Source organism: Rana temporaria, chromosome 2 (assembly GCF_905171775.1).
Source record: "Rana temporaria chromosome 2, aRanTem1.1, whole genome shotgun sequence".
NCBI lineage: Eukaryota > Metazoa > Chordata > Amphibia > Anura > Ranidae > Rana > Rana temporaria.
Genome location: NC_053490.1, coordinates 390,114,848 through 390,137,450, shown reverse-complemented (window position 1 = coordinate 390,137,450; position 22,603 = coordinate 390,114,848). Strand labels below are relative to the sequence as shown.

General features: G+C 42.8%; 1 protein-coding gene across 1 annotated transcript; it reads right to left on the bottom strand.

The window, feature by feature from the left end:
* Window positions 1–247: 247 nt before the first annotated feature.
* Window positions 248–22,472, bottom strand: TENT5B (terminal nucleotidyltransferase 5B). Its single transcript, XM_040337996.1, has 2 exons — window positions 21,928–22,472; window positions 248–2,295 (listed from the first exon to the last, which is right to left on the bottom strand). The coding sequence occupies exons 1-2, from the start codon at window positions 22,126–22,128 to the stop codon at window positions 1,267–1,269; spliced, it is 1,230 nt and encodes a 409-aa protein (XP_040193930.1). The 5' UTR covers window positions 22,129–22,472; the 3' UTR covers window positions 248–1,266.
* Between the last annotated feature and the right edge of the window lie 131 nt (window positions 22,473–22,603).

Sequence of the window (22,603 nt, the reverse complement as noted above, 5' to 3'; positions counted from 1 at the left end):
GAGAAGTCAACCGATGTCTCTTAAACAGGAACTACCATACATGCTCCATCTATGGTCACCTTATCACATGTAGTCAGTTTTCCACCTGTAACACCCATCATTCCTTTTAGAACCTTAGGCAGCATAAAATGAAAGTAGACTAAACCCCCTCAGATGGACTTTCTAGAAAACATCCACTATGAGGGTACCATACAGAAGGAACTGACAGACTGAATGTTTTTAAAAAAAAACAAAAAACCACACACCCTACATCTGAAACCCTTGTAATGTGTAAAATCAGCTGGAAGACCGCCTGTTATAAATACAGAGGGTATTCTAGAACTAGTCACAATCCTGAAAGTAGGCAGTTTGAATTCTTCCAGGTGCAATTTTCCAAACACAGCTCAACTTTAATAACTTTCAAAATCTAATCATTGTAAGCCAATAAGTTGTGTTCTAAAAGCTATAAATTCGTGCATTGGGTTGCAGTTATTGTTTATATGATACAAACAAACCAGCACTTCTAAAATATTTGTAGATCAGTACTTCTAAGGGAGAGCAAACTGTTGGAAATTCACACCACACTATTGCATCTGGCAATTTTAGAAATCGGAGTTGACATGATCTACGTTTAATGTAATAAAGCAGTGACGGAAACTGAAGTGGCCCCATAGCACCAAACAGAATATTAAAGTCTATTTTTATTTTTTTTAAATGAAAGACTGCTATGAAACACTGGATTTCTCTGCAAATGCCAAGTGCTTAAAGAAATGGCACTTAAACACTACAAACTGACAAGTGTGGGTCACCAACAGCTACTTTACCCTACAAGTCAGTGATGTAATGACATGAAAGTCAGAAGCTGAGCTGGTAGGATGTTCAGCAAACTTGTTAAGCAATTTGAACACTGAAAGTAGGCAGAAAGGATCTCTGGAAGCTAGGATCTCTGGAAGCTAGGAGTTAAACCAATCAGGCACTTGAGTTTTAACTCCTATTCTTTGGTCCAAACACCCAGTATTTACATTTCTAAAGCCTGCAGCAGTTTTACATAGAAGTCGTAGGGGGGAGAAAAAAAAAACAAAAAAAAAAACTTGAATACTAATGGTAGTCCTTCAGCAAGTCCTGTTTGATGGAAAGAGTATATGCAAAATGCATTTTATGATCTCTAGCTAGGAGGAAAAAAAAAAAAAAAGCCACTTTAATTAGAACACAAAATGTAGGTTTCCCTGTTAAGTGTAGGAGACCAAACAGCAAAGCATATACCCCAGTCACTGCTCAGGCTGCATGTCAGTTGCAGCATGGGAGCCATGTCTGGTATGAGGAGTGACTGCAGGACACAAGAGGCTGTAGAGGAGTGAAATAGTAGCTGTTGTAGTTCCCATCACTCATGAATGGAGCTGGCTGGTAGTAGCAGGTGAAATTTGGGACAGCTGGAACAGCGTTCTGCTCAGATAGTACCTGAAGTGCTAAAGAGGCAATTAGTGTCAATGTCTGGCGCCTCTCATGTCCCATTAAACATACTGTGCTCTCATTCACCACATTGTGAAGGGTCATCAGGCAATCATAACGCTTGCCTTCCATGCCCACAAAGTGGTCCTGCAGGTAGCACTTTAGCTTTCTTAACTGTTCTCTTATATCTGGGAAATCTATGAAGTATCGAGAGCACATGTACCGCTGCATTGTTTTCATATCCACCTCCGATTTTGGTTTAAATCCACGAACCAGCAAGTTGCAGTATTTAAGAAGTCCACCTCCCCTGATCTCTTCTGGCTTACGTGTAGCAATGATCTTGTTACGCAAGTGGTCCATGGCTTCCTCAAAGTTTCCATACATGCTCTCTCCAGTCACAGTGGGGTGGAAGCTTTGAGTCATCAGAGTGTCTGAACACTGGTTGAATAAAAGCATTGAATCCAGTATGATCTGGAATGAGTCAACACTAAACTCAAACTGACGTCTTAGAGTGTCCACAAACTTTAATTCCATGTTTTTTCCATTGTTATTTGACAAGGATATCAGACTCCAGCGATCACTTTCAGTACAAACCTTAACTAGCTTCTGTACATAAGCTTCCTTTAAAGTCATTGGCGTGATCTTTTCCTTGTTAACGCCAGGTGGCAGGAAGTCCAAGAGGCAATCCAACACTGCATGCTTCACCACCTGAAACGCATCAGGCCCTTTCAAGTCCACAATAAATATAAGGTCCAAATCCTTATAGCCAAGGCCACTGTCTTCATGTAGCACATGACTTGCAGCAGAACCATTTAGTCGCACATTGTGAACTACAATACCCTTTTGCTGTAGGCGACTCCGTACCACCTGCAAGAGAAAAAACAATGAATGCTAGCAAACCATTAAAGATGCAGTTTCCCATAAATTAAACATGCTAGATGACCATTTCCCCATCCCTCTACTGTAGCAGACCCCCAAAAAAAAAAAAACCTCCACACAAGTTGCATGGATACCACTGTCATGTAGTCAATATTGAAGCAGAATTGACATCCAAAGATGCAAAGCATGAGGTTCAGCCTGTGGTCTCTGTATAATGTTTGAGCATATTTCTAAAGTCCCATCAGCCTGTTTTAGTTATGCTTTGTGCCATTGTTAGCAATAGTACCACAGCATTTTACTGTACAAATACAGATCTGTACATGGAAGTTGACTGCAAATCTAGCATTTGAAATCTAACAGCTGGTTGTTTGCAGTTTTGCATAGTGGATTAACCACTTAAGGACCCCCTACCGACGATATACGTTGGCAGAATGGCACAAGCGGTCACCTACCCGTTCTTCATTGTGATAGTCTTTCAGGGCACAGACTATCACTGATGTCACATGTCCAGCCCCGCCCCCCCTACAGTTAGAAACATATGAGGTCACACTTAACTCCTACAGTGCCCCCTAGTGGTTAACTCCTAAACTGCAATTGTAATTTTCACAGTAATCAGTGCATTTTTATAGCACTTCAGCAATGAAAATGACAATGGTCCCAAAGATGTGCCAAAATTGTCCGATGTGTCCGCCATAATATTGCAATCACAAAAAAAAAAAAAAAAAAAAAGATAAAAATGCAAAAAAATAGCCCCTATTTTGTAAACGCTATGAATTTGGTGCAAACCAATTGATAAACGCTTATTGCGATTTTTTTTTTTATACCAAAAATACGTATTCTTCTACCCATCGGCCTAAACTGAGGAGAAAAAAAAAAAAAAAAAAAAGCCAATTTTGTTTGGGAGCCACGTCGCACAATTGTCAGTTAAAGCGACACAGTGCCGAATTGCAAAAGGGGCAAGGTCCTTAACCTGCATAATGGTCTGGGTCTTAAGTGGTTAAAGTACTACAATGTTAAACATGTAATGTATTCTCTGCATTAGGGCAAGAGATGCCCCAGTACTGTACCACTGTCCAAACACCGAGTATGTCAAGCCAACATTTCATATTTCTGAGGTGTATGTTGTGCCATGTACTTGTGTTAAAGTATCCTGCTCTTTGAAATGGTCTGAAATACCAGGTAATCCTGCTAGACCCGACTTTGAGATGCATAGAAACACTATGATGTTATATTTTTATACCCACACAAGTGTTTTGCCTTTCATTTTTATTAAAAATGGAAGGGGTTTTACAAGGCAGGATTCACATACTTTAACCTGCAGTCCAAATTCATCCTCCACGATCTGCACCAATCTTTCAATTTACAAAGGGTACTGAGGGCATTGCGATTGGCTACCATCACTATGCAATTTAACTGCTGGGAAGAGTGCTAGGGTGTGGCTTAGGGACCAGTTGCAGGAGGAAAAACCTCACACTAAAAGAAAAAATTAAGTTGAATTTGCTCAAAATCTTAGAATGGGAAACAGAGTTACCCCCATAGAACTATTAGATAGCATGAGGTAGACTATTCAGGGGGGGGGCAAACACACCAAGTTGAAGGTTTGTATACGGAAGGACCAGCAGCACTAGTTTTTCTCTTCTACAGCAGAGAAGTTGGCAGGATTCCAGACGTGTTGACAGTAAAAAGGGATGATGATGTATAAAACATGCAGGATGACACCACATTCCTAGCCATCAGCACAAATCCTTTACCGTGATAGGTCTACGACACAGGCCCATCCTTGGTGACTCTACAACTGCATTCTTTCCATCATATGTGGCCATTTGTAAGGAGCCCTGGCAAGGACCAGGGGAGGATTTGGACCGCTTAGTGCAAATATTGAGCAGGCAAAAGACTACACAAATCAAGGGTTTACAATCACTTTACCTTGATTAACCAAGTCTGTTGAAAATAAAATGGGCTGCTTTAAACACAAGGCATACGAGTGCCCCCCCCCCCCCCCCCTCATATTTGGTCTGGTGCATTCAGGATTTCATTCAAACTGTGGTGATCTGGTCTTCCCACATTTGTTCAAGCTAGTGTTATGGTGTGAAAGGGGGCACATTGGATAAAAATGCAGTTTTTTTTATATAGTACACTGGATGGCACCACATGTGCCCACAGTGCAATGCAAAGGCATCATTTAAAGTGGGAGAAAAAAAAAAAAAAAAAAAAAAAAAAAAAAAAGTTCCTACAGGAGCTTATACTACAACTGCCTGCAAGAAGAAGAAGAAGAAGAAAAAAAAAAAAAACCCTTTATAGACCTCCAAAATTTATTTAACCTTCATAGAACCCAATTTTACAGATATCTCCAATTAAGACATGCTCTAGGCCAAATTTCTACCCTCTTGCTTGTCAGTCATTCCTTACTTAAGGATATTTTTTACGGTCAGGAGAGTAAGGGCTTGATTTCTCATATCTACTCAACTCTATTAACCACGCAAGACGTAGCGAATCTACTAAGTAGATGGGTTGGACACAGGATTTGGGAGAAATTAGGAAAATTGGGATTTATGCTTACAATCCAGTCCCCATACTTCTGTGTCAGTCTCATAGGTTGTCCTATCTTTTTCTGTTGCATAGGGCTTACCGTATACCTATTCAATTGCATCGCTGGGGGATAAGGGACTCCTCTATATGTCCTAAATGTTGCAGGGATGAGGGTTCTCTAATTCATCTCATGTGGAGCTGTCCCAAGCTACATCGTTACTGGGATGATGTCACTGGAGTTATCCTCAGTATTTCAGGTTAGGGTGCCTTGATTTGTGTCTTGGGAGCAATTGATGAGGAAGTTTATCCCTTACCCTGTTAATATAGCAGTGATTAGATTATACATAGCTCGTAAGCTGGTTGCAAGGTTTTGGCTGGCTGCACATGTACCGACTAAACTTCAGTGGGTGGACCAAGTAAACTAAGTTCTCATGCGAGAGCACCCAACATATCAGCATACAAATGCACCTCGAAAATTCTATATGGCAGGCATGGCTGGATACACCTGGGTTAGCACCTCCGCGATTGATTATGCATCAGTTATTGCAAATGTGAACAGCACATCTGGGTGGTTGGCTGGTGATCTCAACACTCCATCTTTAACTGAAAAGTGTGCGAATTGTATTTACCATCTGCTGTGGAGAAGGAGTTTATTCATACTCTGTAAATGTATTTTTTTGGCCTAGACTGTTTCGCTAGGTAGGCCAAGTTTTGTGTTTCCCAGTCTACCTGGACTCTTCTTCCCTTCCCTTCCCGCCCTTTTGTACAAAATGTCTTATGTGAATTGCTTTTGTGCAGCTATTCTGTATGACCTTTTTGTTCCCACTTTTGTACTGTCTTCAGATGTTTCGCATTATTTGCTTGTACAATGTCGGTCTTGTTTTTTTATGGTACAATAAAACATTTGATTTAAAACCCAATGAACCAGGCATTACGCATGAGGTTCTTTTGCAGTTAGTTGCAGCCCTAGACTTGATACCCAACGATTATTTTCATAATCAATTAGTTGGCCGATTGTTTCGATCAGATAATAGACTTCTCCATTGAAGTATATTGAACCAAAAAACAAAATAGCACAGTTTTGCGTTAAAAGTCCTTGCCCTTTCCAAATACGCAGCAGCTGAAATAAAATTGTAGATGTGAACGTGAAAGGTGTGAACCCAGGCCTGAGATGTTTAGTAACATAATGGGGTTAAAAAAAAATAAAAAAAAAACTAGAAGTACAAAAAGAGCAAATAATCGCTAATGTAAGGGGTTAATTTTTACTGTGGGACAGTGAAAGTAATATTTACAGTAGCAATTTGCTTTTTTGTACTATAAAGGGCCAATTTTATTTTTTTTAACCCCATTATGTTACTGGCCGATTAATCGATTATGAAAATTGTAATCGATTAATTTCATAATCGATTGGTTGTTTCGGCCCTAATCAAGTCACAACTGGATAGCCCTGCACTTGACAGATAAGGCAGTCAGAGTCCAAGTCCACATACTAACTGGATGTTTAATAAAAGTCTCTATGCAAACACTTGATTTGCATCAAAGTATCAGGAGGAAAAATAACCCCAAACACATACAAGATCTGCACATCCAGCATTACTCCATGCTCCGACATGTTTTCTAAAGACAATTCTCCCCTCAGCGTCTGTCAGGCTTCCAAGCTTTGATCAGACAGGTGTGCGTATTTTAATCCAGACACTCCCATGTTATTTAATTTCTTATGCTGTTAGATCCATCATACTTTTAGGGGACCAATTTTCAGGTAGAAAAATCAAAAAGCTTAACCATTTTGCAGCTACTGTATGTATACATAGATGTGAGCTGGCATACAGCACAGGGGATGAGGTCTAAGAAACTGGAACAGAGGGAGTGTGATGTGGAACACACACACAGCCTGTGTAATCCCCCCGCATCCATCTTCCTTCGGGGGCCGTGGACATGTGAAGAAATGGCACAGGTGACCATTCCTTCAGAGTGCTTGCGTCGATAACATCTGTGCAGTATACAGTTAATATCTCCTAAATGGCACATGGAGATCAGTACAAATACAGGAATGTTTAAAACTTCCAACACCCATCAGGGCACTGATCAGTGCCCCCAATTATCAGTGCTGCCTCATAGGCGAATACTTTTTTGCAAAAATTGTGTAAAAGGTGGGTTACAAAATGCCTTCATTTGATTAGCAAAGTGACAGCACTGAAAGTGGGGACAAAGTGAGAGAGAAAGGCAGGTGGTGCAAATTTCTTTCCTGCAACCACGGTTTTACACAATTTCCCCATCACCACAGGCAGTTGTGACAGAGGAATCACAATTGTCTTACCCTGTCAGATGGCTTCCCTGTTGGGAGAAGACAGATCACCATGAGTGATAATCACAAGAGAATCTGGCAGGCTGATTATACCCAAGGTGAGGTATCAACTTGGTACATTCAGCTTGGCCATTAAGCAGAAAATGTATCATGTACACAGAAAGAAATAGAAACCAGACAGGTATACCTCTCCAGTAGGGATATGTAAAGATTTTGCCAGAGATTACTTGAACTCCAGTAAAAAGGCGCAGTTCCTTGTGCAGTTCTAAAGTAGTAGTGACAGTAAGCATAGCAACGCAGCTGCAAATTGGGAAGATAATTTGTGCCAAAATAAGTGTACAAACCTGGTGGCAGTGAGAAGCTAAAACAGTGGACTGATAAGCAACATTAAAGTGTATTGTTTGGGTGAAAAACTGCACCACACCTTACTTGTAGACCTGTCAGAAGCAGCTGTATAATACTCTCAGGACTGTAATTATCTATGTGGCATAAGTAAGAACCTGTTAATAGCTTTACACGTTAGGAGGCAAATAAGCTCATTGACACTGCAGTTTAAAGCCAAAGTCTCAAAGCCTTTTTTTAATGTGCTATCTAGACCATCTCCTTGCTACTTTAAGTACTTGGCTGTCTGCTGTCCCATTTCCAATAACCTACTGTGTTAGGCCACAGAAATAAGGATTTTTCACATCAGAATATGCGCAAGACTTCTAATGCATTGCATTTTGTAAGAATATTCTTAAACGAACATTATATTAAAGGGTAAAAGTTTGACGCCATGCCACGAGCAGGCGCAATTTTTAAGCGTGACATGTTGGGTATCATTTTACTCGGCGTAACATTATCTTTCACAACATCAAAAAAAATTGGGCCAAATTTTTTAATTAAAAAAAGTGAATTTTTCCAAAAAAAGTGCGCCAAGACCGCTGCGCAAATACGGTGTGACAAAAAGTATTGCAATGACCGCCATTTTATTCTCTAGGGTGTTAGAAAAAAATATATATAATGTTTGGGGGTAATTTTCTAGCAAAAAAAAAAAAAACTGTTTTAGTCTTGTAAACGCCGAATCTGAAAAACACCTTCTGTCCTTAAGTGGTTAAAGGCTGACAGACAAATTGTGCCCCCCCGGTGGTTAACACAAGCCATGGCATTGTCCAACCACATCCCAATTGGTGCAGAAGACCAAAAGTTGCCCAACCATCTGCTATAAGCTCCAGGGTGTTGGTGGGAAGCATGGCTTCCAAAAGGTGAACATGCTCCCTGGATCATGAGGGACTGAATACTTCTTTACAGTCCAAGGCTGGCATGTTATCACTGCAGTGATTATAAAGAAGTTTCCTCGTTAGGGCTGGGCTTGAAATCCACCAAGATCAGGGGGTCTACCCTTGGCAGGACAGAAGCATGGGTAGGTTGAGAGAAGGAGCAAGTTTGTTGCAGGACAACAGGATGTGTTGGAGAGCTTAAAGTGGAGGTTCCACCTTAAAAAAAAAAAGTTTTACTTACCCTAAATAGCTGTTGCAATGCGGAAGTGACAATCTGCCTCTTCATCCTCCGCAGTGGATTCTCTTCCTCCTACACTCGGTGTCTTGTGAATGGGGCGCGCTGCATTCTGGGAACTGTGTCCCAGAAAGCAACCGGCCCATTCACAAAGCGTCACGCATGCACAGTAGGAAACAGGCACTGCCTGTTTCCCTTACTGTGGATGGCGGCGCTTGGAGCTGCCAGGATCGGCCGACATCGCTGGCGGCTAGGACAGGAAAGTGTCCTTAGTAGCTGTGGATGGCGGCGCTTGGAGCTGCCAGGATCGGCCGACATCGCTGGCGGCTAGGACAGGAAAGTGTCCTTAGTAGCTGCTGACTTATTTTTTGTAATGGAACCTCCGCTTTAAATTGGACAAATGGTATAGCCTGTAAGGTGGCTACCATGAAGCCTAAAATGCCATGGGGAATCTCACTGTAGGCAGTCTCAGATTTCAATTCAACTTTATTACAAGAAGCGCTCTGGCATTCTGGAGGAGAAAAATCTTTGCAGCCTTCTACAATACTGCCCCTGTCTTTATTGCAGGCCTATCAAGATTTGACTGATAGAGAACCAGAAGTATTGTTTGAATCCTGGACAAAGATAGCTATATTGAAGTATTAAAGCCATTTGTCCAAGGATCCGACAGATCCAGAAAACTGCTTTTTTTTTTTTAACATATCCATTTGCAGGCATGCAATAAGCAGCCTAGCATCAGATGCAGAGATCAGTTAGAGCTGGCTCCTACTCTGGTGCAAGGGGCTCATTGTCACTCAAGACACTGTGCAGGCCTTCAACTGTTCACTTGTAGTTTGTCAATTGCTCCCTTCCTGCTGATCTCTGCAACAGCCACATGTGAGGGGCATTTCCTTGTCAAGAACTCAAAGTAGGGTGCATAATTAGAGGATTAGCAGGGCCTGAGAAAATGCAGCAACCCATTTTTAGAACGTCCTGTTGCAAATCCTCATGGTGCAAGGGTGGGAGAAGAGCCCTTTTAAAGGCCGATGTCACACCTGGTCATCCACCTGAGATTAAATGGAGTGGTTGAATATAGCGCCAAATTGGAAACATTTACACTTTAGTGAATACAATTCACTGTAATTGTCAGATATAGGGTGACCATGTCTTACTGGTCCACTGTACTGTTTACAAGTTCAAGCTTCACTTGTCAATAAGCCAGCAAGTGTTTTTTCCAAAATAATAGTTCTTGCAGATGTAGTAGGTACTTGGGTGAGACCAACTATTTACCATGTACAGGGTGCATACATATTCTTATCACCTTATATACAAGCCCTTTAAATATAATAAAACAAGTTTTACTGCAACTGCTTATAAATGCGTGAGCTGTAGTTCAGCTTCACTTTGTTAGTGCAGCTAAATCTGCTAGTCCATACAACACCCCCCTGTCCCTCAGACTGACCATGCTGCCATCCAAGAGTGGGGGCAATCCAACACAGGTGGTGTACTACCGACTAGATCACCAGGTAAAATCCTAAAGAGATAACACACAGGATTGGTTAACCGCAGTATATTACAATTTTGGTTTAACCACTTGCCCACCGGGTTAATTCTGGCACTTCTCTCCTTCATGTGAAAAATCACAATTTTTTTGCTAGAAAATTAATCAGAACCCCCAAACATTATATATTTTTTTTAGCAGACATCCTAGGGAATAAAATGGCAGTCATTGCAATACTTTGTCACACCGTATTTGCGCAGCGGTCTTACAAGCGCACTTTTTTTGGATAAAAATCACTTTTTTGAATTAAAAAAAATAAGACAATACATTTTGCCCAATTTTTTTATATATTGTGAAAGATAATGTTACACCGAGTAAAATGATACCCAACATGTCACGCTTAAAAATTGCGCCCGCTCGTGGCATGGCGTCAAACTTTTACCCTTAAAAATCTCGATAGGCGACGTTTAAAAAATTCTACAGGTGGCATTTTTTGAGTTGCAGAGTAGGTCTAGGGCTAGAATTAATGCTCTCACTCTAACGATCGCGGCGATAGCTCACTTGTGTGGTTTGAATACCGTTTTCATATGCGGGCGCTACTCGCGTATGCGTTTGCTTCTGCGCGCGAGCTCGTCGGGACGCTTTAAAAAAAATTTTTTTGCTTTTCTTATTTTTATTTAGTTTTATAATTTTTTACACTGAAATAAAAAAAAAAAAATTGATCACTTTTATTCCTATTACAAGGAATGTAAACATCCCTTGTAATAGAAAAAGCATGACAGGTCCTCTTAAATATGAGATCTGGGGTCAAAAAGACCTCAGATCTCATAGACTTAAATGCAAAAAAAAAAAAAAAAAAAAAAGTCATTTTTTCAAATGACAAAAAAAAAAAAAAAAGTTTCTTTAAGAGGCTGGGCGGGACTGACGTTTTGACGTCACTTCCGCCCAGCAGAGCTATGAGGACGGGTGAAGGAGATTTCTCCTTCAGTCCCGTCCCCGCTCAGCTGCCGGACACATCCGATCCCCTCCGCCGCTACCGACGGCTCCGGTAAGCCCCTCTCCCGCCACCGATAACGGCGATCTCGCGGCGAATCCGCCGCGGAGACCGCCGTTATCGTGTACACCACCGCCCCCTGAAAAGATGAATATCTCGGTTGTGGCAGCAGCTGCTGCCGTTATCGAGATATTCAACTTTAAAAAGAGAATGAAATAAGAAATAAAGGAACACCAACCATAGGATGGACTATGGGTGTCCTAAGGTATTGCGGTGCCACGTCCTAACACAAGTAGAGATTTTTAATTTTGAAGGAATAATGGACTTTATAGGCACCAATGGTCAACATAAGATATAAAAAGGTTTTTTATTGATACAAGCCCAGAGGGCTGGGTAATTGAATCAACAATAACAATATAGAAAAACAATATTAAAAAACATCTAATTGACTATATTAAAAACATTAGTAAGCATAGAATATTTCTGAAATGCTAATAACCCATAGGGGTTGTACAAAAACCACAGATAGTCCACAAGGGACAACAACAGTTGGTGAACAGACGTAGGCTTCAATTTGTGTAATTTCTTATACATAGGCTCTACATGTTTCGCATGTTACTGCTTCTTCAGGAGCTTAAAAAGAATACTTTCTGGAAGGAAAAACAGACTATTATTGGTTTCAGATTTTAATTTATCATTGTATATTTTGTGAATCAAAATAGATAGTGTTTCTTGTGCATAACAGCACCATAAAAAATGACTCAGGTTGCCACAGACCGCCAAACCACCGGTGCAAAAAAGGGGATCGAGGTGAGGGAAGTGTAGGGACATGCCACATACCCATATAATTAGTCAAAGGTGTTGAGAAGTGACACCGTCATCGCCAAAATAGGCGAGTAATGACGGGTATGCCTAGATAGTGCGGCAAGAAAGGGAGAAGAGTATATATATATATATATATATATATATATATATATATATATATATATATATATCTCATTGTCGGTGATAATAGAGTCAGGGAAAGATAATAGCGAAGCTCCACACATCACCAGTAAGAAAGTGAAAGTGAACCAATTTGTGTATATAAAGAGACGAGATTGTGTAATAATATAAAAGAAAGTATAATAGACCTACCATCAGCAATGATAGGTAAGGAATAACTATATGTGTGTAAGAATTCCAACGGTAATTCTGGATCACTGTGGTAACAAGTTCCAGGTAGCGAAGTGGATAGAGGTGTAATTTTTCGGACAAATTTGGACTGGAGTGTAGGTCTGGTAAAATAAGAGATAAATAGTGATAAGAAATATAGGGCTATTGCAGCGCATAAACGCATATAGCAGCCCTAATAAAAAAAAAAAAAAAAAAAAAAAAAAAAAATCACCTCGATCCCCTTTTTTGCACCGGTGGTTTGGCGGTCTGTGGCAACCTGAGTCATTTTTTATGGTGCTGTTATGCACAAGAAACACTATCTATTTTGATTCACAAAATATACAATGATAAATTAAAATCTGAAACCAATAATAGTCTATGTTTTTCCTTCCAGAAAGTATTCTTTTTAAGCTCCTGAAGAAGCAGTAACATGCGAAACATGTAGAGCCTATGTATAAGAAATTACACAAATTGAAGCCTACGTCTGTTCACCAACTGTTGTTGTTGTCCCTTGTGGACTATCTGTGGTTTTTGTACAACCCCTATGGGTTATTAGCATTTCAGAAATATTCTATGCTTAATGTTTTTAATATAGTCAATTAGATGTTTTTTAATATTGTTTTTCTATATTGTTATTGTTGATTCAATTACCCAGCCCTCTGGGCTTGTATCAATAAAAAACCTTTTTATATCTTATGTTGACCATTGGTGCCTATAAAGTCCATTATTCCTTCAAAATTAAAAATCTCAACTTTAAAAAGAGGACGTCTTTTTGACATGGGGCGGTGGTCAAGTGGTTAATACTGTTAAACTGGTTCTTGCACTGGCCTATGGCCAAATGACACCAGCCCCTCAATCTGGGTGGAGGTCAGGACATCGTCCCAGATAGCACCATGTGATCCATCACTGGTTTATTGCAGCTGCTAGCGATAGTCACAAGAGAATCCGGCAGGCTGGTATTACCCAAGTTGAGCGATCAACTTTGTACATTCAGTCTGCCCATCAAGGATTTGAATCACAGTGCCTACTGAACTGGCCGAATGGCCTGCCCAAGTTCAGGTTTAAGTCATAATGTACCAGTACACTGCATACCACACGACAAACTTCCTGCACAAGGAGCCCTCCAGAGCAGCACTGTCACAGCTCCCCTACGATCTTCGCCTGGTCTTCCTTCAGGATTTGCAGACTCTGGCTGTATGATTGGCCAGGGCTGCAATTAAGTCACTCCCATGAATGCACACAAAGCTCTGAATGTATGCCGTCCCTTTAGAGTGCATGTGCCAGTGAGGTCATCAGCTGCATCCCATGTGAATATCTCCGAAATGGTGCTCGTTTAGGATATATTCATTGTACCTACAGGCAGGTTTCACTATAGGCTTACCTGTAGGTACAAGTTAAAAAGTGGACTTTACTTCCACTTAAATGGAAACATTTAACTGATGTGATTTATGGTACACTTAGTCATAAATCTTAGATTTTATTGAATAAACTCATTCCTATATGAATGCAGCCTAGTCAAGTATGACCAAAACTTGCAGTGCAAGAATTTGGTTGCTACTTACCGATAGCTGTGTGGGTGTGGAGATGGACATTAGTCACCATGTTGTACTTTTGTTCCTATACAATTATATATTATGACACATCTCTGGATTCTTAGCTTTACATGCCATCACTGCAGTCAACTTTCAGGAATCTAAATGAAAACTATTTTATGGTTTTATTGCACTAAACATTAGTTATTGTTAGCTGCCAGCACATGTGTACTGCAAATATTCCTTTTGGGTCCTGCAACCAGAACAGAGTAGACAAGCTAGCAGTCACTGGAACAAGTGTCAGTAGGACTGTCCAGATGCTGCTCATTTCAGCCTGTCAAATTTTGCATCAACAGCACCTCTTGCTGGCTGCACCCCATTCTAAGGCTTAATTTTTGGGCGTTTCTAAGGAGACGCCAAAGGAAACACTGAGCCATGGCACCTGCGAAGTGGACCAATTACTCATCACTTAATCAGTGCTGCTTGGCAGGATGAATCCAAAAAGGCCAAGTATTCGTGCATGCACCTTGTCCAAGGGATTTAAGAGTTTTCAAAAAGCAAGACCTCAACTTTAAAGCTGAGCTCCAGGCAGAAAAAAAAAAAAAAATCAAGCTTTTTAATGCAGTGCAAATACCCAGACTGACCTGTGTCAGCCTCCTGCACATCAGAGCACAGAGAGAATAGAGACAAATGAGAAATGTTGCAATACAAAGAACAAGCCAGTAGGAGAAAATAGTGACAGATTAGTTTGGCGTGCTACCTTCACTGTCCAGCAACAGGGTCAAGGTGGGGAAAGCAGTCTGAAAGTGAAACCACATTGCAAGGGGAAAAAAAAAAAAAAAGAAACTTAGACGTTTGGCTTTTGAGGAATCATGCTTACCTAGGTGGATGCAGCATTGGTCTGAGAACTGAGCAATCAAAGATCACTTGGTTCTCAGAGCTTTGTACGGAGAGAGCCGATGGCGGTCAGTCACTGGGTCACTTGGCTGTGGGAGTGGCTGGCTAAGGTTCTCAGTGGATCACCGAGAGCTGATCCAGGGTTGTGTGTGGATCCTGACTATTGACATGATCTTGTCCCAGCTCTGACATCACCCAACTTCAGCTGAAAACAAACTGCACTCCTGTGATCCAAGCTTAGGCTGTACTTTAATGCAGTCATCATATTAAAGGGTATGTAGAGGTAATTTATTTATTTTTAATTAACAAACATGTATACTTACCTCCACTGTGCAGCTCGTTTTGCACAGAGTGGCCCAGAACCTTGTCTTCTGGGGTCCCTTGGCAGCTGTCTCAGCTCTCACTTGCAAGAACTCATCACCTTCGTGCGAGCGAGCTTGCATGGTGATGAGTTCTTGCGGGCGTGCTCCTGTGATACAGCCACTGGCCATAGCCGCTCACTGTATCACTCAGCCCCACCCCCCCACATCAATGGATGCGATTGACAGCAGCACGAGCCAATGGCGGCTTTCAATCAACCAATGAATGCGTTGAGAAGCTAGTGTGTCCACAGTACAGGACTATTGAGGGGGTCAGGCAAGTAGACAACCTTACCTTTACAATCCCTTTAAGGTTTACCGACTCCTCCGAGTGCGTTCCACACTGACATCCACGCTTCCTAGCTGGAACCAGGCTGGCCCTATACATATGGTCCTGCTAACTCATCTGCTGCAGCCTGCAGGGATGCTTCTCAGGATACAGCTCCGGAACAGTGACTTCCTAGAGATCACGACATCCCTACGTTTTAGGCTTATTCCTCATGATGTTGTGCGAGTAGCTGCATCTAGTCTGGTGCACCTCTTTTTACCCCATCTTCCAGAGGATGCTTCAACTCTCGAGGGAGCTGCCTCCGGTGCTCATTACCTACTTTCATCACCATATACTGGGACTTGTTGTTCAATAATTTTAATAGTGTTTTGTATAGCAATTTTATTGATAAACTTATCTTGTACATCTTTCCTTTTCTAGTATATCACATTAAGGACTGTCAAGTTAATACATTTTTAATTGTTGCTTCACACAGTACCTGTGACAGACCGACAGCTATAAAGTGTATGTTAGCCTTACATTTTACCTCTTGCTGCCAGCACCTCCCAGCCCTTTAAGAGGTTTGTGACACCAAGAGGTGGGGCACAGCTCAAGATCACATGACCACTGATTGGCTGTCATGTGGGCCAAAAACTTTCAGTAAAGCAACTGCAGGGAGCATGCACTCAGATGTATTGGGGCAGTTAATGCAAATATGCAGCCCCTAAGGACCAGGCGCCAAGAGGCTGCATATGGCTGAAGTCAAGGGGTTAAAATACATTAAACCTAAAAAAGGTTTAGATACTTTAGTCTCATTCACCTAGATTAAAAAACCTTCTAGAAGTGCAAATATCAGTAAGAAGTGTTGGCAAGTTGCTAGATATTGCAAGTTGACTACTTGCATTATCTAGTCAAAAATTAGACATCTTGTATCTGTAACCAGACTTTATGCATTCTAAGGCTACTGATTAGATGGATGATAAATAGGCCATGTAGAAACACTCTGCAAATCATAGTTTATGGCTTACTAATCTGCAAAATTACACCTAGGGATTGAGCTTTAATTTGTTACAATCTAGACAATGTTGAGCAACATTACATTATGCACAGGTCAAACATTAATAGCTTTATCCTGCACTAATCAGGTTGAAGTGCAAAAAGTAAACGCTAATGGCCTGTACACGATCGGAGTTTGTCTAAATGAACTCGACTGGTTTTTCCAACGACATTCCATTTAAGCCGTCTTGCATACACACCAAATTCGACCGTAAAAAAAAAAAAAAAAAAAAAAAAAAAAAAAAAAGGAATTTCCAACTCCATCAGAAAGAGTCCGATGGGGCATACAAGGTTGGAATATGCGATGAATAAAATCCCCCACTCCCCCATCGGAAATTACGATAGTGTGTACGAGGCATAATGTCTTAATTTGCAGATAAAATCCTGTCTGCAGTTAAAATGGTGCCCTGAAGTGATCCTACTGTCTAGGGCAGCAAAAAGATTTACAAACTAAGGGTACTCTTACACTGAAACTGTGTTAGCAATAAAGCACTGCTAGTTTTAGCAGCACTGTTATAGCAGCAACTTTTAACCCCTGCTAGCGGCCAAAGGGTTAAAAGCACCCATGTTGCGGCGCTGCCGAAGCACTCCAAAGATTCCGCTTGCAGGACTACCCCCGGCCCCCTTTCCGCAAGCACACCACCCCAGTGTGAAATCACTCAGGCTTTCACAGGGGGGGGGGGCTTGAGGAGGAGCTTTTCAGGTGCCATTTTTAGCACTAACACCCCAGTGTAAAAGGGGTCTAATAGTTTTGTTTTCCCTTTTCTGTCCACCTCTGCACATTTACAGCTAAACTCAACCAACAAGCCCTGCAGTTTTCGGTGTACATGAAACCTAACGTTTTAGAACCTCTCCTGAACAATTGAACTTGATAGTAACCCACGTTTAAAAAAAATGTTGCCACATTTCAAAAAAATAAAGTGTCAGTGCGAACCCTAGAATATGCAAATCCAATAAAATCTTAATCTGTAACTTGGTAAAGTCATTTTAAATCAGCAGCTTGCAAAAAAAAAAAAAAAGTCAACCCTGATACAAAGGTCCTTGTGAAATCACTTTATGTGCCAACATTTGTCCCCATCTCAATTTTCTGCTGCATTTTAGGGTCCTGGTTCAAGATGTGACCATACAGGTATGGTCCACCATGAACCTTGGCATGGGCAAGGTAGTTCCCACAAGTACATCTAGACAAGTTGGTGGAGCCAGCACAAACATGCAAAAAGTTAAAATGAAGTAATTTAAAGCAGCCCTTCACCTCAACTAGCTCATATTCCCCTGCCTCTCCCTTGTCACAATTGGATATACTTTATCCTCCCCCCCCCCCCCCCCAAAGTTTTGTGCCTCCTGCCCAAATTCTGCACAGGGCTTCAGGCCCTAACTGAGCCCTAATGCACATCTGTACTCACCTGCAAAGACTTAAAATTACAGAAGCCTCAATACTTCATCTACATGCTCACTCAAGAAATCTTCTACAAGTGAACAGATGTGCCAAAGGGCTCTGCCAGGACACAGGTTGTGCCACACAAAAGGGGACTGAAATGAAACCTAAGGGAGAAAGAAAAACCCTGTGCCTTTTGTGCAATGTCAGGGGGTAGGTCAACATTACAAAGTGCAACTTGTGCATACCAACCCCTCATACTAAAGTGTGCTGGTATAATTTTTTTGTATAGGGGCAGTGTGATACCAATTATAGTGCATTGCACAGCTTACTTTAAAGCAGGAGTTCACCCATAAAGGCCGTTTCTGCTCTTTTACCCTTAGATGTATGCTCATTTAGTCTAGGGGAATCGGGTTGTTTAAAAATCCGAGCATTACTTACCGTTGTAGAGGGCGATCTTCTCCGCCACTTGCGGGTATGGGTCTTCGGGAGTGGGCGTTCCTTCTTGATTGACAGTCTTCCGAAGGTCGCATCCATCGCGTCACGAGTAGCCGAAAGTCGGTGCGGCTCTATACTGCGCCTGCGCACAGACGTTCGGCTACTTTCGGAAAATCGTGACGCGATGGATGCGACCGTCGGAAGCCTGTCAATCAAGAAGGAACGCCCAGTCCCGCAGCCCATACCAGGAAGTGGCGGAGAAGATCGCCCTCTACAACGGTAAGTAATGCTCGGATTTTTAAACACCACGATTCCCCTAGACTAAATGAGCATCCATCTAAGAGTAAAAACACCATTTTACCGGCGAACCTCCGCTTTAAGCACTTCCCACCCGGCCTATAGCAGAATGACTGCTGGGAAGTAGTTCAGTTATCCTGACTGGGTGTCATGACGTCCAGCAGAAGCCAGCACATGCCCGATGGTGTGTCAGTCTGACACTGCAACTCCGATCTAGGTAAAGAGCCTCTGGTGGAGGCTTGATACATGACTTCCTGTTTACACCGATTGGACACAGCTGATCACATGGTAAAGAGCTCTGACAGAGGCTCTACCTAGATCAGAGTTAGTGTCAGACTGACACCACCAATCTCCACACACCCCTGCAGAGTCTCTCTCTCAAAATTGTTAACACCAAGTGCCCTGTATTGAAGTAGTTAAGTATCAAAGGAAGTGTATAGACAAAGATTTTTGGCTGTACTTCTATGGATCACAGGAGAGCAGTTTGTGCAGCATAGCTGCCTAAGATCATGTGACCAGACTGGAGCATCCTCAGAATAGACATCTTGCTTTTAATTTTACAGACTAGTTAGAACAGGCTCAAGTATGTTAGCGTTTTGACTGGAATTCTATTTTAAAGCGGTAGTAAAGTGTGGAGAGGCAAGAGAAAAAAAGCCAGGCTGGCGTTGATGTACTGCTAATATATTAGGACAGACTTTCCTATAAAGCCGATCCCTCCAGCAGCACACTCATCGCTGTCAGGGCTTCCATCTTCACCTGGTCTTCCTTTCAGGTTTGCAGCCTCTGGCCATCTGAATGGCAGTCCTGCGATGAGGTAAATTACAGCACAGCGCTCTGAATGGGCAACACTCTGAGCGCCGTCTGGTCAGAGTGCAGTGCATCATTGATGTCACTGGCTGCCACAAATGTGAATATCTCCTAAACAGGACAAGTTTAGGAGATATTCACTACCTACAGGCAAGCCTTCTAGGCACAGGTATAAAATCAGACTTTGCTACCTCCAAATTTGTTGGCTGCATTTGATTTATTTTCTAGGCTAACATTTTACACCTGGTGATCCAGCCAGTAGTGCATTTACCGTCTGGCAAATGCAAGCTGCCAATACAATCTCTGTACCATCAGCTTTAACATAGGGACCTAAACTATCAAATTAGGCATTTGTATTGCCTACCTACTGATAGACTTAAAGAAAATTGCACAATTAGATTCTGACAGGTGTTGTGACCTTAGTAGTGCCGATAGATATAAAGCTCTGGTAGTGGGAAATGGTTTGGCTCATCCTGCCACTTACTAGATAGCTAGCTTGGTCTGTTAAAAGTTGAACAGATAAGCTGGCCATAAACAGATTGAACTTTGGCCATGTTGAACTTAAAGAGAACATGTTGGAAAGTTCTCACTGATCATCAGTGCATTCTGACAGTGGTGGGTGCCACTGTCAAAACACAATGTCCTGGTGGGAAGGGGGCCCATTTTTCCTCCATCCACCTCGTGTGTGGATGGAGGAGTAACCCATGTATGACCAGCTTTACTGGCCAAACCACCAGGTTTAAAAAAAAAATAGTTTACAAAGGGAGTTCCCTGTTCTGTCTCCAATAGGAGATTGCGAGCCGCTGGCGAACATCGATTGCAGCCAATCCACAGGCACACCCCCCACTATTGCGTGAGCTGCAGTACAGCTACAGCGATTTGCGCAGGAGAGCCAACCTGGCACCATATAACAAGCAGCTGGTGAGCAAACAGTTAGAGGAACTCTAGTCTGGCTCCATTCACAGGAGAGTGCCAGGAAGGGAGGGTCTTAAGAAAGCCATAGGGCTGGGAGGCGTGCCTCTGTCTGCAAACACCCACGATTTTTTTTTAAGTCAGCAGCTACAAACACTGTAGCGGCTGACTTAATAAGGACACTTACCTGTCCTAGGCGCCCGCGATGTCACACCCCCCCCCTCCGGAGGCCGATCCCACGATCGTAGCAGGTCCCGGCGCCGCCATCCTCACTAAGGGAAACAGGCAGAGGAGCCTTGCGGCTTCACTTCCCGTTTTCTATTGCGCATGAGCGAGTCTTGCAGCGCTGTATGAATGGGTGTCTGCTCTTGGATACACAGTTCCCAGAAGGCAGTGCGAGGATTAAGACCAGCCGCAAACGGAAGACCCGCCTAGCAAAACACAATTTCTGGCAAGTAAAAATTTTTGGAGTTTGATTTTTTTTTAGGGTGGACCTTCACTTTAAAGTGGAGTTCCACCAATATAAAAGACAGAAGCTACAAAAAGTGCAGCTTCTGACTTTTATTAAGCTGACACTCACCTGTCCCTGGTTCCAGCAATGCGGGCGTACGAAACCCTGCTCGTCTCTGCTGCATCGTGATACTGGGCGCCTGGCTGTGCCGGGCGCAAGCCACCCTGCGTTCCGTGATTGGCCGGGGCAATCTGGGACTTTCTTCCAGCACCCCAGGAAGAAGTGGGAGCCGGAGCCCTCTAAAAAGATAGTTATCGCTCCCCACCTCAAACAAAAAAATGACATGCCAAACGTGGCATGTCAGGGGGATCACCTTCCTTTAAAGCAGAAGTGTCATTTTTGGGTGGAACTCCCACTTTAAAAATGGCTGCATCCACTAAAAAGGGAGATTTCTGCAGCATTTGTCAAGTACAGAAATCACAGTAGCTATAAAAATATGCAAAGTGGTAGGAGGGAAGATTCAGAATAGCAACGATTTTATTACAAATTGTGAGCACACTACATTCCCCAAAAATATAATAAATGTGTATCTACCCACCCATCATTCCTAAACACTTGTCCCTCATCACTGATGCAGTGCTGTCCCCACTTTTCCAAGGTGACAGCAGGGGGAGCAATAGGCTCCTGACAGTCAAACTCCTGTAAGGGGACAGGGGGTGTGGCTTACTGGCACTGCATGTCTATGGACTCACACTGCCTGGATTGTGAGCATGCCCTCAGCTTGCCAAGGAGGCACTTAAAGGAATGGAAAGCACCTTAGGGGGGACTGAAAGGTGATAAGGTACTGCCAAGTACAATGTCAGTGCAGAATTTTTTTTTTTTTAATATAAAATATATATATATATATATATATATATATATATATATAGTGTGTGTGTGTGACACACAAAAAAAATGTATCACCTTTCACACACATATCCCCCCCCAGGCAGTAGCCTGCTGTGGGGAGCACATTGGTTACGCAATAGCCGGCTGTAATGGCCATGCAATGTTCTGAGGCAGCATTTTTCATTGGTGCCCATCAGGCCAGATCTGAGAAATGCTCCCAATTCTCTATAGGACCCTGTATGATCGGCCTATAAGCATGACAGGCTCACCACACACTCCGGCTACAACTAGCAGAGACGACCTTTAAAGGAGCACGTGTGTGTGACAGGCCGGCCGGCATCCCCTCCCCCTCCCGGTCACATTGGAATCCACACGAGGCTTACCTGCACCAGGTGCCGAGGCCGGCAGGACAGGGTGGGGAAGTTGCCCCTTCCATGGATGGGCACGGTCTCCCCGAGGATGGCATCCAGGCGGTGGAGTTGCGGCCATGAGAGGACGCTGAATCTCGGGGAGGGGAGTGGGGTGTCGGCCGCCGGCGGACTGGACATGGCGGGTGCTCGGCGCTTTCCCCGGTCTCCTGACATTCACTGGCTGGCTGGGTAGGTGAGGTGCTGAAGGAAGTCACGTCCCGGTTCTCTGACACGCTTCGGCAGTTGAAGGGCCCCGGCAACAGGTCCTGCAGTCTCCACTACACGCTGCAGCTCAAGGAACGTGCTCGGCGGGGAGGAGGCGGCGGCTGACGCTTTAAAAATTAAAAACGAGGTTTTTAAAAAGAATTATTGGGTGTAAAAGAGTAAAAACAAGTAAAAAGTGAACCGTTAGGCCGCTCGGGTGCCGCTGTCAGGGTCTTGGTTGAGCTGAGTGGGGCGGGTCACACAGCGTTAGCCGGCACGAGGTACTAGCTGTTACTCCTGACAGCTGTAACACCCACTGAGCTGATCCCGTCCTCAAGCCTCTCCTCTTATATGCCGAGCTTTAATTGCCACTCATTGGCCGAGCTGGCCGTCACTTATTATCCTCCTCCCTGTATCCTTCTCTGATTTGTTCGGCAAACCTCGG

What these genes read in the sequence shown, in the direction of transcription:
- TENT5B (XM_040337996.1), bottom strand. Translation starts at nt 22,128, where the DNA reads ATGTCAGGAGACCGGGGAAAGCGCCGAGCACCCGCCATGTCCAGTCCG. An exon ending in GGCCTCGGCACCTGGTGCAG is followed by an intron (nt 2,296 to 21,927) that starts GTAAGCCTCGTG and finishes TTTCTCTTGCAG; the next exon opens with GTGGTACGGAGTCGCCTACA.